At 37.0% G+C, this 18,177-nt stretch overlaps 1 protein-coding gene across 3 annotated transcripts in view; it reads left to right on the forward strand.

Annotated features, from left to right (window-relative positions):
• The window catches only part of RIMS2 (regulating synaptic membrane exocytosis 2), a 409,515-nt gene that overhangs the window by 312,789 nt on the left and 78,549 nt on the right, over positions 1–18,177 (forward strand). The window contains exon 21 of one of the 3 annotated variants that reach the window (XM_009323094.1): positions 16,753–16,925. The exons of the other annotated variants lie outside the window; for them this stretch is intronic. Coding sequence (XP_009321369.1) covers positions 16,753–16,925 — 173 coding nt within the window. The remainder of the gene's footprint in view (positions 1–16,752; positions 16,926–18,177) is intronic. 3 annotated transcript variants of the gene reach the window in all.

Raw genomic sequence — 18,177 nt, forward strand, 5'->3', positions numbered from 1 at the left:
AGGAATGCCTGCTGATAAACAAAGGATAAAGGATGCGAGGAATCGTGCCATTCCTTTCTCCTTGCCCCCACGGCTGGAACCTGCCCAGTGGATTGACAGGGAGAGTTGAAAAGTTTTGTTGCTACTGAGAAAAAAGAGAAAAGATACTTCTTGCATGTGGAGCCCTAGAAGTGTTTGCAGTCAATGTGAAATCAATGTAGAATCAACAGAGAATTCCATCAGCTCAGGCCATATTAGAGACTAGAGCATTGAATGCCAAACTAAAGGGGACTGGATTTATGTAGGAGTTAGAATAGTGAAAAAAGCTTGTTTTCTTTAGGAACAAAGGTAAAACAGAGACTGGAAACTAGCTGACACACTTTTAAACCTCAAAGTATCATGAGGCTCATTTTATTTGTTTTATTAGGAGAAAATAATGACCTACAAAAAGGCAGAGAAATCCAGTTATATAATATAGCAATTAGTAATAGTCAGTAATGTAGTAATTAGGAATATAGTATATTAGAACAACAAGGAACACAGCTGGGGTAAAAGACCAGCTAAAAACTGAAATTTTTGCAGAACTGGTGACAAGATTATTTAGCCAAATGTAGGGAAGAGTATACCAAATAGAGAATAATATAGAACACCAAAGAGGACTTTCCAACTCCACCTTTAATGATTCATATTGATCATGACTGAAACTTTCTATATCATCAGATGTATGTAATGCTGCAGTTCCTGTTAATCAGTAACCACAGTTCAAGCTTTAGATTTGCAAGATACTGTGCATCATGAATATACGAGCATAACTCTCTGTGTCTGGTGTAGGAGACTAGTAGTATTAGGCATACTAGCATGCTACTTTGAGATCTTCTAACCTGTTAGCAAGACCAAGACAAATTAAGCTGTGGAAGAGAAGAGTTAAGCATGCACTCAGTTTATTTAAATAATATAGATACGGCTGAAATGCCCTTGGAGCATGCAGACACTGAAAAGCTGCAGTTCTTCAGACACTTTGATTCAGCAATGAATCAAGTACCACCTTATGGGTTACCTGTGTAAGAGAATGTGCAAAAGGTAAGAGCTGTAACACCGGAGGTGGAAGAGGTTGAGTTTGAATACATCAGAAGCAGATCTCCTTAACTCTCAGTCTTGTCGCAATGTGCAAAAGTGTCCAAGAACTCCCTTTTTCCTCTGAAACCTGCAGTAAGTAGTTGTGTCATTGGTGGTATCCTTTGACCTGTGTTGTTGATTGAAACATTTGATTTAATGGTGTTTTGGGGATGCCCTTGTCTCCTCCTTAAAACTCAAAACGGAGCAGTACACAGAGCAGCAAAGATTGCTAGCAGAAACACTGGTCACTTTTCTTCTTGAAACCCTTGCGGAGGAGGAGTTGAACAAACATCCAGGCAAACAGGATAATGAGACCTTTGATATTCTTACTGTATATAAACTGTAATTGATTTATATTGGTTTTGAATTGGCAATTGTTTTTGAAAATTTAAGCTTAGAGTTTGGGAGTTCTGGGAAGATCATGATATGCCCAGTAATAATTTGGTAATTTATAACAATTCTGAATATAGCTCTTTGACCCTATAATTGTTTCTTACAACTTCTGTAGTTAAGGATGTAGTTAGAAATATTCAAAATATTTTATAAAATATGGAGGCTATTTCCTCAAAACAGTGCAGAAATTGGAAATCTGGTTTGTATAAATTTCTTTTTAACATACCAGTTTAAATTTTAAAATTTTAGATATCTGGTTAAAACTTGGAAAGACGAAATAATTAGAATGGAGCTACACTGAAGAATAATTAAGAAGGCAAAAATTAACACAGATAATACCACATACAAATATTCCATGCAATTAATTTCTATAAAATACCTGCAAAACTAAGGGCCTAACCAGTAGAATTTGGTAGGCTTATAAATGGGAATAGCTGTGCATAGTTTTATGGGGTCCCTTTGTCTTCCCCATCCCCACCTCCACACCAATAAGCTCTTTGCTTCGGGAAATAAACCAAACACCAATCGGGCTTACAAAGAATTTTCCATCTGAAGAAACTGTTTAGTTATTGCTTGTTCCATGGCTTTTGTGTTTTCCTGTGGACTAGTCAGTAATTGTATTTTTGGACAAGGAACTTGAGAGCTAAACCAGCTGTTGGGACTGGAAGGACAGGTCCTGTCACTCTCAAAAGGCTGTAAGCGCTCAGGTTACCTAATCAATTGTGCTCCTTTGTGATATGTAAGGAATTTTACTACTCAGTGGCAGAGAGAATCTCACTGGCCCATAGTGCTGATAGAATTTATATTTTCAATCAAGTATTTTATTGTATTTTTAATACAAAAAGTTTGTGGAATAAATTGCTGGTGTTGCAGTTCTGGTTCCTATAAATACAGGATTTAAAGTTCAATTATAAGACTTAAAAATGTAGCTAGATGAAATAAATTCAGAATTCTAGATTTGAGCTCTATATGCATGGTAACGTAGGAAACATCGCTACTTTCAATTCTATTTTTATCAAACTGTATTTTGCTGATGGGTTAAAAGTAACTTAGTGACTTTGAATACAGATGTGGATTGTTGTGATTTCCAATGTTTTCTTCTTCAGTCGATATGCAAACTCTCAGAAAAGATTTCTGTTGCTGTCATTTTTCTTTTTCATTTATTTCAAGCTCTCTTCTAATTTATTTTGGTTTTGATGCTTTTCTAATTTATTTTTTAATCTTGAGTATCCGTGTCTCTGTTGGAGATTTAGGGTGTTCTTAAATGTAATACTGTGGTTAACACAAATACTGCAGTCACATATGGTGATGGCTGAAATATAAACATCTGAAAGTAGACTGATACTGGCTGTCTTTATCTGTCAGCAGGTACTTTCTGTTGTCAGCCATTTTCTTAGTTTTTGTGTAAACTTCTATTGCTAATCATATATCTAGAAAGCAGAGGTTAAATACATTATAAAATGTTGTTAAAGTACCTTATAATTTTACAGTGAATCTCAAAGAGAAAAAATTACTCCTGAAAGTAAAAAATAAAATCATCAGTCTATTTTGGCTCTGAATATTCATTAGTTATTGGAGTTTATTGGGAAAGAAGGGATTTCAATAGCATAAAATTACATTTTTCCATTTTATAAAAATGACAAAAAATACTAAGTGTAACACAACATCTTGAGTTTTACAGCAATGAGTTAAATATTCTTTTGCAAAAAGCAAATATTTTCCAGAAAAAAAATATTTTATCAAACACACATATTTATCAAATATACATCACAATGTATATCAAAAGATTTCTATCAAAGCCAGATTCAATTAATTGTAACCATTCCAGTAATATTCACATTTAAAAATCACCTGGGTGCTGTTTTGACTGATTTCCAGCCAGAGTAATCACTGCAATTTATCTTAAATCCTTTTATCCTTTTCATAATAGAAGGGCTTTTCCTTTCAGAACCGTATTGTATAGACACATGAATTGCTAAACCATTAGTTTATTTTGATTCAAAGTGGCTATCTTTTCATAGTAAATTCAATTATTTCTGTTTACAGTTCTTATCTGAATTTAAGCTGTAAAGTTCCAAGATTCTATTGAACTGAGTAACAATTAATGTATAAAATAGTGTGACTGTGTTTGAATTAATTATCTAAGATGTACTGAAACTGATGTTATGCTGATAATAAATAAGAAAATCTACAGAAAACAAGAAACAAAATTAACATGGAAATATGTACTAAATATCTGGGTGCCAAAGTGTGACATTCAAAAATAGAGAATATATGGAGTTAATTGAATTGCTGCAACAGTCAGGGAACTCCAAGAAATGAGAATAATAATCTATGATAACATGTATCACACCAGACTGCACTTTGTGCTACTTAATTCTGTGCCAGGCAGAATAGGCGCAAAAAGGACATCATTCACGTTTGAAAGATAAGAAGGGTAGAGCAGTGGTTCCAGCTAGATGGAAACATGTTTACTAGATCAATTTGCTAGGCTATTGGCCTTGAAAAATCAAGGAAAGCATGGCATGCAAGTAGAAAGGATAGACCTGAAGTCCCCGTGCAGTGCTCACATGGAGCCCGCTTAAACGTGTAGGATTCGAAATGAAGAAGCAGGACCTTTGTCTGTCTGCTCCACAGGGGGTGGTTCAGAGGCCACTGAGCACCCTCAGACTCAGAGGCAGGATAGCTGGCTGGCCCCTCGCCTCACGCACCTCCTGCCCTGCCCGGCTCTCCTGTACTGCAGCAGCTTGAGAAGGTACCCCTGGGATGGCCACCGGAGGTTGGCCCGGTGGTTCAGCTGGGCCTACGATCGAGGATTCGCCCAGAGTTTACTGTTATCATTTGTAATTCTGACGATAACGATGAGGCCTGTGAAGTGGTTTTAGCAGTGTGGATATTTTCTTTGGTTCGGTCTCTGGCAGTGCTTCTCTTTATTAAGTGGGCTGATTGTCTTTGATAGCAGTCCCAAAGTTATCAGTGGAAATTTTGCCAGTTTATCAACCTTTTTCCAAACAACAGATTTGTGGTTTTGAAGAATTTTTGCCATCTGTCATGCAAGAAAAAGGCTATGTATCTCCATCAGATTTCCCCAAGGCATTGCATTTCTTTGATTCTTTATTTTGAAGTATCTTAACTACATAATCCCTTGCAGTTAATTTTAGTGAATATAACTGTGACTTCAAGCATCCGTATTGCAAGTATTATATATGAAGGACTTGGATGGATATGTAGCACACCACTATTTTTCTGTAAAAGCTGCCTCTGCACAATGGAACTAATCAAAGTAGGGTCAGGACCTTGGAGCCTCAGCACAGGGAGGTCTTGCAAAGTCTTAATGCCTTCAGCAACACTTCCAGTGAGAATGTTACTAAAATGTGAAATTTTCTCTGTGGCCCTTCTAACCTATGGTATTTCTGACTGTCATTTGTTGGAAGTAAAGCCTTTGCTTACAAGAATTAAGATTGATTTAGTGTTAGGCAATAGAATATTTTCTTTAGTAATACATCAGAAGGAATATTATCCTCCTCCTGCAGATGGAAATCATTGTTTTACTGACAGTCTGGAATCAGTGAATACTGACAGGAAATAACAAGAAAAATAACAGAAAGCAGTTCTGAAAATTTACTCCTTACTTCTGAACAGAGTAATGATGTACCCATAAAGTGTTCATTTTGGTAAGATGAAAAGTAGAATAGTTAAATTATTGCAGCAAAGTTATTCTACTAGTAGTATTCCAAGATAGTAGAAAATGAAATTTTGGACAAAATTATGAAATAAAGTCTGCATAAACAAAACCTCTTTTTTTTTTCCCTAAAAGAGCATCTTGTCCTAAATATTTGCATTGAATATAGATATACTTTTCATCTAATAACCTTAAGTATCATGCTGAAAAGAAGTTTGGAAATTGTGTTTCTTCCACAGTCAGTTTATGCTGAGGAAAAAAATTCATCTATCTAACAGCTAAACATACACAATTTTGTCACGAAGTTCAACTTGTGTTACCACAGTAGAATTTATCTGATATATCATTTTTCTTCAAACTATGCAAAACCTTTAAAAGATGTTATATTCATTTCCTCATATAGAGTATCTTAGAACCATTAAATTTCAGAGAACCAGGATGCATCATCCTGTTTCTGTTCTCTCTAGAGTGACACATGCCATCAGCTAAAAACATTTCTAGTGATTTGCATACTTCTGCAGTTTAATCTGAAGCAACTAGCTAATTAATAATATCTGCACATTACTTAGTTTGAATATGATTTTCTAAAAACAAAATTCAAAACACTGTGCGTAGTTTTCTGTATCTAAGAGATGATAACGTCAATTCACTTCTGGTAAACAGGATGACTTTCAGTTTCAAGAATTGTAAAGAAGTAACCTGGGTGATTTTTAGGAGGCAGTTAGAAATGTTTCCTTTCCCACTTCTAAGCTAGTTTCTAGTCACATAAATTTAGGAAATGCTATGCTAATGCTATGCTAAGGAAACATCTGTAAAATGAAAGTAACTTCAAGGGTTCTAATAATTCATAGACATTTAAGATCTTCAAAAACATTCACAGAAGTTTTTGACCCCAGAATAGTTCCAATACAGATAACTGTCTTGTGAAATGATCTAAATTTCTCACACAGTTTCAACTGAATTATTTTTTGTTTCTTTTCCAGAAATGTTACATATTATTATCCCACTGTTAAAGTGTTTTATGTGGTGAAGTTGAAGTTGTAAGTAATGTTAATAGGTGTTGCATGTTTTCTGTAAAAGTGAATTCAAATTAATCTTACAAGGAGGCAAAGAGGTAAATTATTATAGTATTTACAAGGTGATATGACAGACATAAGTAATGCATGTTTTCTAATTACTCCCTCTTTGAGAACTGAAGCACAATGACTAAAAAGAAAAAGAGACAGTTCAGTTTTTCTATTCCCTAGGAGCGGTTTGCATGCTTAGGATCTCCCTGCAGCCTTTTTTCCCCCTAGTTGCAATATAGCAAGGGTAAAGCTGCTGAGGAAGTACATTCTAGGGAAAAGTAATGTTTTCTGAGCAGTTTAACTTGCCTTTGGAGGAATGAGGAGATGGTGGTATCTACATCTTACAGATTTGTTTCCCCTTTAGCGAGACATGAATCAGCAGAAAATTTGTCGACAATTTTCAGCTGAGCTCATATATTTCTTATTTTACAAGGGTTTTCCAAGATGTACCCTAATAACCCGTGAAAACAAGAGATTAAGAAAAAAAATTATGGGACCTTCCCTCAAATCATGCTTGATTTTGGAGGCCACCCTCTGATATCTATGGATTTAAGGACTTATAAAGTGGAATCATACAAAGATATATTTATATCCTGTTCTTGAGCAATTGTGTTACTCATGGTCCTTAGGCACTTCTGCTTAGAGGAATAAGCACTCACCAGATGGCCCATGTGTCAATCCAGCTGCTCTCTTCAGCATGAATTCCTTTGAAGGTGCTGTGTCCCAGGACAAATTTGGTGAAAGTCATATTTAATTTCTCTATTTACATAGAGAAAGTAGGATTAAGGGGGAAGTTCATATCTCTGTTCTCAAACCATCAGGTATGCTGAACTACTTGGCCTTTTGGGGTGAAATAAAGTGTAATGAAACAGAAATTCTGTGATAAAAAAAGATGGTTGCCTTTCCATCTTTTTTATTTGTTTTTGTTTTTATGAGAGACCCAAGGACTAAAACCAAATTATAGAAATGTAGTTTAAAATCCAGATTAAATGAGAACTCTTTAAAATGTGTATTGTCTGCCTTCCTAGCTTGTGTTTGCAAAGTAACATCTCAAAGAAGCCCGAATTAGGTAGAACAATCGGAGACAAAAGAGGATTTCTTAAAACAGAAATCCTGCCTTGTTACCCTCTTTGAAAAATAAGCTGTTGCCTGGATAGCAGGACTGTATGAAGAGCAAGAGATTTTGAGTGCAGTGGTGATAGGAATGGCATGTGAACCACTTGAGGAACAGAAACAAATACAGGAAGCAGACTTTGATTCTGTTTATCCAACGTAAGTAGGATTTACTAGAGTTAGAAGACCAAAAAGGCCCAGAAACAGAATTAAGAGTTATCACTGAAACTGAACCCATTGAACAAGTGAGTTAACTGTAGGCAGGCTTGCCAGTTTGTCCTAACAAACATGCTGGAGTTCACCAGGAAATAAAGCACTGGAGATACCGTTAAATGCAATTGCACAGTAGATTGTGAAGCCCTGGACACTTGCATTTTTGTAATACCCTGACTTGAACAGCTCAGATATTTTACAGTGAACAGTATCCATGATGATGCATCTTCAGGAGACTTGGCACAGTGTTCTGGAATGCTAAAGGATTGCTGATCTCTATTTTAAATAGATTTTCTTCCTTCTGTATAAGGCAATCAAAAAGTTAATCTGTGGCAGTTAAAAAGATGCTGAGAAGTTTGAGAAGGTCTTCATCACGAGTTTATTACCCACCATCACAAAGCCAGACTGTGGACCTGTTTCTCTAAAGTGAAACTTGGTTACTGACTGTCCTGTTTTAAATGGCAGTTAAAAATCAGGAGAAGGTCAGCAGTATAAAAGGGAATTTGGATAGCAAATGTTTCAATAAATCTTAGAAAGAGCTTTATTTTCCATTTTGCCTGCTTTCCTGAATTACTTTCATGTCAGAAAAGGGGGACTGACTGATTGTTGGACATCCTTCTACCCTTAATTCTCATTAAAGGGTTCTTCTTTCAAAGCTCTTATTTATTTACTATTATTTATTATTTATTATTACGTAGACTCATATTTCTTTAAGATATTTGCTTTTGTTCAAAAATTGTTGGGAATATTCTGGCTACATGAGAGCATTCCATGGTTCACCTATAACTTGTTAAGGCATGTTGGAATCATCAGATCTTGTAACAAGGTGAAGTCCATCCACAGGACACATGAGATTTTCTATTCATTCTAATTTATATAGTCAATTATAGCTGTTTCTCCATAGCCATATGTTATACCTGGATCTCTCTTCTACCTCATTTAATCTGTCAGAATCAACAGGAACCATGGAAAAGATCATCTTACTTTAATATTCAGACTAAGAAAACTCCTCTTAAAAACCTTAGTTACTTTCCTTGATAGATAATAGAAATGTTATCTTCATTTTTAAAGTCGATGTTTAGTTCTATAGTACATGAGGCATACTACTGAAGGATGCAGGCCAGTGGTGGTAGCCTCTTATTATTATGAAATGTTGTGTCCCAGAGTGCTGTTCCAATGACTTGATGATTTGAAGTAGAAGATCTCTCTATGAGTAGTGACTTTAAGGTAGCTTTTGATGAGATATTATGAGACACCTGCTTGGCCATTATAAATCTTATATTTTCACTCCAGTGTGTAACACATCTTGGATTGCCTTTTAAGAATTTTTTTGAGGTGATGCTTAGAATTGTTCCTGTGTTGTTTTACTTGTGTTTTACTTTACCTTAAACAACAGATTTTTACCCACTGTGTTTTTCATAGGAGAGATGGGATTTTAAACAGTGTCTTTGTGATTTTGAACAGTCTGTGGAATAATGTGGTAACTTCATATACCCCAGCAGAAAGTTTGCAGTGCTCTCTCCTTTCAAAATTTGTAAGATTTGGTCCTGACATAAAGAAAGATTAAATAAGAACACTTAGTTCCCTAGACTGGATGAAGCTATCTTTGTGAATTAATTCTGCATCAATAACAGCTTGATTTCAGAACAGATATCAGTGCAGCTGAAATTAGAAGTTGTCTTGATCTTCCAAAAGTCATTTATATTGTATGAAAAAGAACAACAGAATAAGAGACTACTTGGTGTTTTGAAACTGACTGCAGGAACAGATTTTTTTGTAGGAAGACAAACTTGTTGACAAGCTAATTCTCAAGCTTGCTAAAAGACCCAAATACTTCTTAAGAGCTGCCTTACTGCTTTCTACTTTACCAAATATTTGCAAGTCCTGTAAGTTCTCCTTGATGTAATCCCAGAATATTTTCTAGTGCTCTCCTATATTTATTTCATATTGTGCACTTAGGGAGTTCTTTAAAAAGTTGTACCATATGCCAACATATGTGAAGCAGATGATTTTTTGTCTTTTGATTTGCCTTCCCTTTGGACTACCTCCCTCTAGATTTCCAGTTGTCCTTAGACAGTGATCCATTGGTGGCTTCTGCATTACTGCTGGCCTTGCAGTTTCTTCTTCAGCTCCTGGATCATCTTGACCTGTAGGATGACAGAGTAATTTGGGTTGGAGGGGACCTCAGGATCTGTCTAGTCTGACCCCTAGCTTAAAACAGGGTCAGCTGTGAGATCAGTACAGGCTGCTCGGGGCCTTATCTTGAAAACATTCAAGGATGAAAACTGCACAACTTCTCTGGGCAACTTGATCCACTGCTTCACTATACCTATGGTAAAATTGTGCCTTCTTATACCTGTCAGAGCTGCTGTGAATTGCTTGGCTCTGTCTTTTTGACATCCTTCCTGTACAACCTGGCAGGCTGCTGTTATGTACTCCCAAAGCCATCACTTCTCCAGGCAGAACAAGCCCAGCTCCCCCAGCCTCTCCTCACAGGGCAAATGCTCTAGCCCCAACCATCTCGGTGGCCCTCCAATAAACTCATTGTTGTTTATCGATGTATATTGTTGTACTTTGGGTCTCAAAACTGGATACAATATTCTAGATGTGGTCTAATGAGTGCTGAGTAACGGGGAATAATCATTCCCCTTGATCTACTGGTTATGTTCCAGTCAATACAACCAAGGCTGCCTTTCTTTGCTGTCAGGACCCACTGCTGACTTGCTTGATCTTTTTCATTGTTCAGTTTTTATTTACTAATTTGTCAGTAGGATGCTGTTTGCAATATGGTTTAGTCCTGTAGTGAAATCAGGTTAGGAACTCCTTCGTAAGACTGTATATGTGAGCACTGGTTAGTGAAATAGATAAATAGATGGCACCAAACCACTAAGGGAAAGATGTGACAACTTTTGAAATAGTTTTTTTCATGTCCAATAGAAATATGGATGTTCCTTTTTACCAACATGTTTCAATTGGTGACTTGTCTTTGTTGGAGATTAGGATAGTTTAGAAGGTGGGGTTTGCAAATCAGGTTGCGGTTAGTTCTTTTTATTCAAGGTAGAAGTAGATTAGAATGTTCTGAATAATGGGAAAAAATTATGTTGGATAAGGAATGGGAGTAAGGAATGGATGTACAGGGAACCACTGTACATCCAGCTAGATTTACTGGTTCAGGCACCGTACTGTTCAGAAGTAGCAACACCATGTGTAGCTCTCTTTTTTTTTGCTAATGCAAGACAAGAATGCCAAGAGAGGCACAGTAGGGCCGGGGTCAGGAGATCAAGGGGTGCCTAATGCAAAGCAAGAACTGGCTGAAGGGATAACAGGGTTGGAACAGTGCCATGGGACTCCTCAGAAGCAAAATATAGGGCTAAGAAAGCAGGATCCAAGAATTAGGACTAAAAAGGAGGAAGATAGGATAGGATCCAGGAGTACAAAGCAGAAGTCAGGATCAGCAACCAAGAACGAGTCTGAGGTAGAACTTGTTGCAGCTCCATATTGAGAAACCCAAGGCAACTGTGGCGCTTATTATATACCTAATACCAGGGCAGTGCAAGAATTAATCTCCCTGGTCAGTCCTTAAATCTTCCAAGAGAATGATGGATGCCATGTGCAGCTGATAGCTAAAGCAGGGCTGGCAGAGGCTGACCTGGCTAGCTGTACCTCAGTTGCCTTGATGGAGCCTGACAGGAGTGACAAATGTAAGCACAGATTATTGAGTTGGCTAAGTATGGATTACATGCAAGGGCAGATTCATCATAACCTTCATCTTGGGTTTGTGTGTATGCAAGCTACAGATAAACATACATTCTCTCTATGTATTCATTTGTATATGGCATTTTGTAAAAATTACTTACAATCTTTTGCTTTATATAAATGTAATGCTATTGTAAATATTAGTAAGTATTCAGTTTTATTTTTAATGGTAGACTTCATTAGGCAGCCATTAAGAAAGGTTTTAGAAAGAATCAAACAATCCAATTACATTCATTCAAATGATGTGTAGTAACTAAAATTTGCAATGCCTTTAGAGGCTATGAACTTGCACCGAAAGCTACAGTTGAAATTACAGAACATTTCTTACAATTGCTGTGCTCTGGCTGCTCGAGAGCTTTTGTCAGTGAGGCAAAGAACTATTGAAACAGTCCAGAATGGTTCTTTAATCTTCTTATAGTAGCACAATGGACAATTGTCTGAAACATCTTCCCAACCTTTTGATCAGTAAAAACATTGACCAGATTTGCATGTTCCTGTGTATAGGCTAGCAAATAAAAACTGATGAGTAAACTATAAAAAAGACAAAAAAAGATAATAAAATAGAAAGACGGTTGGAAATCACTGACAATTTCAATTGCCTGGACAACTGCATGACTGTATAGTCCAAGATGGAAGACTGGTAGCAATAGATTAAAGCAATATGAAACACTTTAAAACTCCCTTTGAATTAGAAGTTGCAAAACAGCTTCTTTCAAGAAATAAGTATCAGAGCAGTTGTAGCTCTATGTGGCCTGTCAGTCATATAGTGGTAGTTCACAAAGAGGTCAAAACGTTTGCAGAGGTTGTTGCATTAGGAAGCAGAGCAGGTATTTGTTTTTCAGCTTTAATAATCTTGAATTTGTCACTACAGGAAAGTAATCTATTGCAGTTACAAGGTATTGGCACAAACACCTAGCTGTCACTTTGTTAGGGTCTTCAGCTGATTATTTTACTAATGCAGAGGAAAGGGCTTTTAGAAACTTTAAAACTTGTTTGATAGAATCTGTAATAATGAAACTTATCCCATTCTTCAACACAGCAAAATAGGACAAAATCATCTTACTAATAAAAATACAAAAGCGACTTTTAATCAACTCCTCTGCTTGCAGCAGACTTCCTATTGTTGAAACAGTTTGAAGAGGCTGGGTACTCTTACTGCTGTATGGGTCATAAAAGTCCAGAATGCTGCCTATATTATATGAGTCTTGATTGGGTTGGAAATGAAAATTTAACCTTATTCCAATAAAAAAGACATATATATTCCAGCACAGGGAAAGTCAGGAGATAATTTTCCTACTGCCATGGCTGTTATTTAAAAAATAAAAAGTAAAGCAAACCCAGTATTTAATTAACCTGCATAGTAGGCAGGTACACTTCACCACAGCCTGGACCTCCTGATTGTCCAAACCAAGGGAGCTATCAGTGCACAGGAGGCTCCCTTACTGTCCTTGTGCCCATGTTTTCTTCTGAGGGAAATTGGAGCATACAGGGTAGTTGCTGGATCTGATGATCCAAACCTGTGGCCGTGCTACAGCCAGGATCCAGCCACAGGGGCTGCGGTTCCCCAGCAGTGTGCATTCAGATGGTACAAACTCCTACAGCACAGTACGTAGGGACAGCAGTGGAGAGGGATGGGTAATGGTAGCAGTGTTTCAGATGTAATGGGTGGATGGCACTTGGTTAATAATGACCTTTTCAGTCTAATAGTTGATCTTATCATACAGTTGGTGACATTTAGAAAAAAAGAAAGTGAAATTTGGAGGAAGAAAACAAGGAAGTATATGAAATATATGAAGATGTAATGCCTTGGGGCAACTTTAGCCACACAAAAACTGAAGAAAGAATAGTGCAAAACTGTGCAAAAATGGTTGCGTTTTACAGTTTCAGAGTATATGACATGAAACACCGGAATACTTTTTAAGAATCAATATTCACACAACGGAAGTGCCATTTTACTTTTGAGGCAGAGAACAAAGGAGCACTTCAGAAACTGCCTTATACAGAACTGCAATTTAAGAAACAAATGTAAAACTGAAATGCCAGCATGGCTTCTGTGAGACAAGCAATATGGTTCCTTTTATCTTCTGTGCTGCAGTTACTGAAAGACTAGCATGCAATACACTTCCTGTTATAATCCATTTCCTAAACAAAATTAAGTCAGATATAAGGTCAAAAGTAGACCTTAGCAGCAGAATAAAGAGCAATCTGGAGCAGAGTTAATGGATGAGTATGAGGTATCTGAGCTTTGTCCAGCAAGAAAGACAATTTAGTTTCAGTTTCTAGATGTTACTTTGGTAGGCAGCTAGCAGATGCTGAGACTGTAACTCAGACAATGTGTAAATAAAACTTTTAAAAACAAATATTGTATGTTAAGACATTCAAATTTAATGAAAGGATCCATTAACTTTCCCAATTTCAAATCTAAAACATCCTGAAATAGTAAGGGTCAAAGAATATTTCTGTGCCATCTGACCCAATTGAAAACATTTGATGGGAAGTACTTTTACATACAGCTGAGAAAAAAGAGACAAGGTAATGATCTGATGATCTTTTTTCACGTTATAGTTCTGAAATTATTTACTTTTAAGTTGCTCTTCTTGCCATAGCAATTCTCAATCTTCACCATATATCACTAGATTATTACTATTGCATTAGCTTTAAAAAAAATACAATACGATTGTTTTATTTATGAAAATGTCTGATTTGTTATATACAGCACACTGCTGTGAAAAATGTATTTTAAGAACTGATGTTCTCCAGGTGTGGAAATGAAACAGATAAAATCAAACCCATAGGTTTTTGAAACTTTCAGAGTGCTGCAGAATGACTCTTCAGAATAACTTTGTGCAATGCTGAAACCGTTGCCGCTTCATGTTGCTTGCATGTATTTAATTTAGAAGGGCTCACTTCCATGGACTGCTTGGCAAGCTCAGTGTGGGATCTGCAGGTTGAGGTCTGTTATTCTATGAATCACCACAAGTAATTATCTATCCCCTAATTGGAATGTAATTAACAATTCCATCAATGATTTACATCTGACGCTACGGTCTATCTTATTTCCCCAAAGGATAGCCACATTAGGTCTGTAATGCTAGCGGTGTGTCTACCCTGAGGTCACTAGCCACTGTCAGTACCACAGCTGTTTATATAGGCATACACGACTTGGCTGCACGTTAGCTCTGTTGGGAGCCAGTAGCAGCGTAGTCTTGGCATCACAGGGTTCAGCATGGCAAGTACATCTGCCTGGGAGTCTCGGCAAATACGGAAGGCCTGAGGGCAGCTCCGCGTTGCCTTTTCTATAGTGCGTGGTGGTAGTCCAGTACACCAGGCTGTACTTCTCAGTCTTCATAGCTTTAGGCTAAATCAACACAAACTGCACTCATAACTTTGTCTTCATTGCAGAATTATTCTAGGGAGTGTTAGGTGGGTGGAACTGAATAGATAGGACTCGATGTATACACATTTCACTAGGCATAGTTATTTTTTTCTTCTTCAAAGGGCTAAGTAGTTGCTCTTTTAAAAGGATTTGCTGAAAAAGAACAATCCTTTTATTCTGGTATAATGTTCCATTATCTCTGATGATCAGGACAGCTGTTTAATCATTGTTTTTATGTTCCCAAATGAATATATCAATAATAATAGGTACTGTCTTCTTTATCAAGCAAAAATATTAATGGCATCAATAAAAACAGTCAGTAAATATTACAACATTTAAATGTTGTAATCACAGAGCTACTCTGTGAGTTTATGGCTGGCTAAGTGCACTCTCACACTTAAAGGCTGGGGAGGCCTTGAGTGGTTTGTCAATGAACACAAACACTGTGAATTAGCACAGATCAGGAAGCCAGCTGCAGCATGTGCAACCATTTTACATAAGCGTGCAGTTCAGGCTGTGCTTGGTCACTGTCTGCAACAGGTCTACAGTGTAACCTGCACGAGCATTTTTTCTTGCCTTTATTTCATTTCCCCATCTTAAAATGGGCAAAATAGCTTACTGTTTCCAAGTGTAAAATTAATTTATGGTAAACAGGCACTCAAATGTTATTCTGAAATGCTATTTAGACACTGCACAGTCTTTCAGAATATTTCCCAGTGTAACATTCCTGGCAAGAGAACAGAAGCAAATGATCTGTGTACTTCGTGAAAGACAGTTATTCTAAAACTATAAAAAAGGGACAAAGTTGATAGCCAAACCTGGACACCCTTCTTTTCTGCAGGACTACACAGGTCTGCCACTTTACATTATGAATTATTTTCTCCAGGTGGCTGAGTCCAATGTTGCTACCCCAAGAGTTCAACAAGCCACTGATGTATTATGCAGATTATGTTCTTCCATTGTTTTCTTTCAGTCCTGTCTGTGCTGCTCGTCACATCTTGCCATACTGTCTTCTTTCCATGTCAGCCAATTACTGGTGATCATTGACAATTCACCCTGCAATACTATTTTTCTGAAAAGATTATCAATAGTAACCCATCAGATTTCTGTATACCCAGAAACGTCTGTATATGAAGAGGAGAGGGAAAAATATCTTTCTGCTATTTATTATATCTGCACATAATGCAATGCAGAGTGGCACTGATTTAGCATTAATTTAGAGCTAACTTGTGTAACAAGAACAAATAGCCATAATATTTTGTTCAGATCTAACTTGAATACCTCTGCACAACACTGCTTTATATTGTATGGGCTTATTGCTGATCACCAGTCACCTGCCAGTTCTGTGTTTGGAATATACTGTTAACAAGCTCAAACACTATTGTAATCTTTTAGTTTCTGAGGCATTTGTACATTGTCAGTACAAATTATCTCTAGTCCTGTCCTATCCTTTCAGACTTCCCAGCCCAGCAGTTCAGCAAGATGTGCGGTTTGCTTGCACAGCTACATCGCTTTGTCTTTTGGTTTGATAATATCTCATCTATCTATTTACTTTTAAAAAAAAATTGTTAACATTTGTCAGCTAGAAGTTCTTGAAAATAGGCTAGGCTGCAAAAGAGACACATATTTTATAGATAGCACGAAGCACATTCTGTCTCCTGTTCAATCTTTCATGAGCTCAGTAATCATGGGCAAGTCACTACGTCTCTCTGCTTTGCTTCATGCACTGGTGAAACAGTTGTGGTAAGAATATTCTTTGATGGTTTAGATGTCTTTGCTAAGGTTTGTGAAACCTTTGGAAGAGCTAGAAGTTTTGTACAAGTCACTCTATGGATGAAGCTGAGGAACTAATAACTTGAACGGGATAGCAAAGCAGAGTAAAATTAATAGAAACCAAGACATAACCTCTATTCTGTATCAGTTAAGAACTTCATTATAAAAATTCAGGCAGTCTGGTGACAAAGGCAGTTTAGATAGCATCAGGGACCAGCTCCATAGTTGATTTGTGGTAATATGTCACTGACAACATCTGTATCTTTGTCCCTTTCCTCTTACAGTATCGGTCAGGACGGGATCCTCAGCGAGGCTCAGACAATGTTTCCAATAAGTCTTCAGACAGTGATGTCAGTGATGTGTCTGCTGTGTCACGGACAAGCAGCGCTTCACGTTTCAGCAGCACAAGCTACATGTCCGTCCAGTCAGAGCGTCCAAGAGGAAACAAGAAAATAAGGTGAGCACGAGGAGCTGTAGTGCCAGCCATAGTCGTGTAATTTAAGTAACTGAACATTTGTCAATATTTGTATTTGAAATTAATATTTTGCCTAGGTGAAAATTTGCAAAATACTGGTTTAAATGTCTTCTTCATCCAATGCTTTTTTAAGTCTTCATGGTATTTGTTTTTAGCCAAGTTTTGTCATCTTGGGTTATACTAACATACTCTAAAATAACAAACATATGCTGTCAGCAAGCATTAGACAAACTTAGATTTGCACTTTCTGAAAACCATTTTGTAAAATATTTAGTACGGCTGAAAAGACAGTTTAACTTGAAAATTTGTGCCAGCAATGTCAGAGGCATCTTAATTTCCTTTTAAACTAGAGCTGCTGAACTTTGATAGAAGTCTTATTTAATACTTACACAGACCAATTCAATTTATTTAATACTTACACTAGTCCAATTTAACTGTAGGCGTACAACCATTGAACTACTCTTCAACAAGATGTACATAGTGTATCTGTGAGCAAAACACAGCATCTCCTTTGCCTGTGCCCTGTGCACACTCAGAGGAGCTTTGGCTGTAGAAGGAATGAAAGATTGTTTTTCTTGGAAGGTGTAACCCACCTGCATCTCTCAGCAAAATTCAATGTCAGCCTATAGTAATTCTCAGAAAATTGTCCTCTTGAGAGAAATGGTGTGTTTGAAAAAATTGTTTAAACATCTGCTTATATGAGCATTGTTAGGACCACATTGTTTCTGTCATACAGTTATGTATACATTTCTAAATGTGATGTATTGCCATGCAACTTCTATTCGAAGAGGGACTTAGAGACTGTCCTAAGAAAACGTCCCAAGGTTCTCTAGTGTAGGCTGGTGTCTTAGCCAGCATGGTTTAACATATGACTGCTTCCATCTTTTAGTTTTTATTTCATTCCTTTTGCATTTCCTTTCTTGTGAGCTCATGCATGCTTTTCTCCATGACCTTAACTTTAATTTATTCTTTTCTTTTTTCTTTTTGCATGCCTTTTTCAATTTTTGTTGACTTCAGAAGGACAAGGGATATAGAGGGAAAAAAAGAGGGAGGGCTGGAAGGGGATGAACAAGATGGAGTATTTCCTGAGGAGGAAGAAAAAGAGGAGGAGGAGGAAAAAGCAAAGGAGCAAGAAATAAATGAAAAAGGGGAAGGGCAAGAGGTGACAGAAAACTGTGATAAGGAGGAAATCAAAGGATCAGGGCATGATGAAAAAGCTCAAGAAGACCAAGCT

This window comes from Pygoscelis adeliae, unplaced genomic scaffold, assembly GCF_000699105.1.
Source record: "Pygoscelis adeliae isolate BGI_AS28 unplaced genomic scaffold, ASM69910v1 Scaffold174, whole genome shotgun sequence".
In the NCBI taxonomy this organism is placed as follows: Eukaryota; Metazoa; Chordata; class Aves; order Sphenisciformes; family Spheniscidae; genus Pygoscelis; species Pygoscelis adeliae.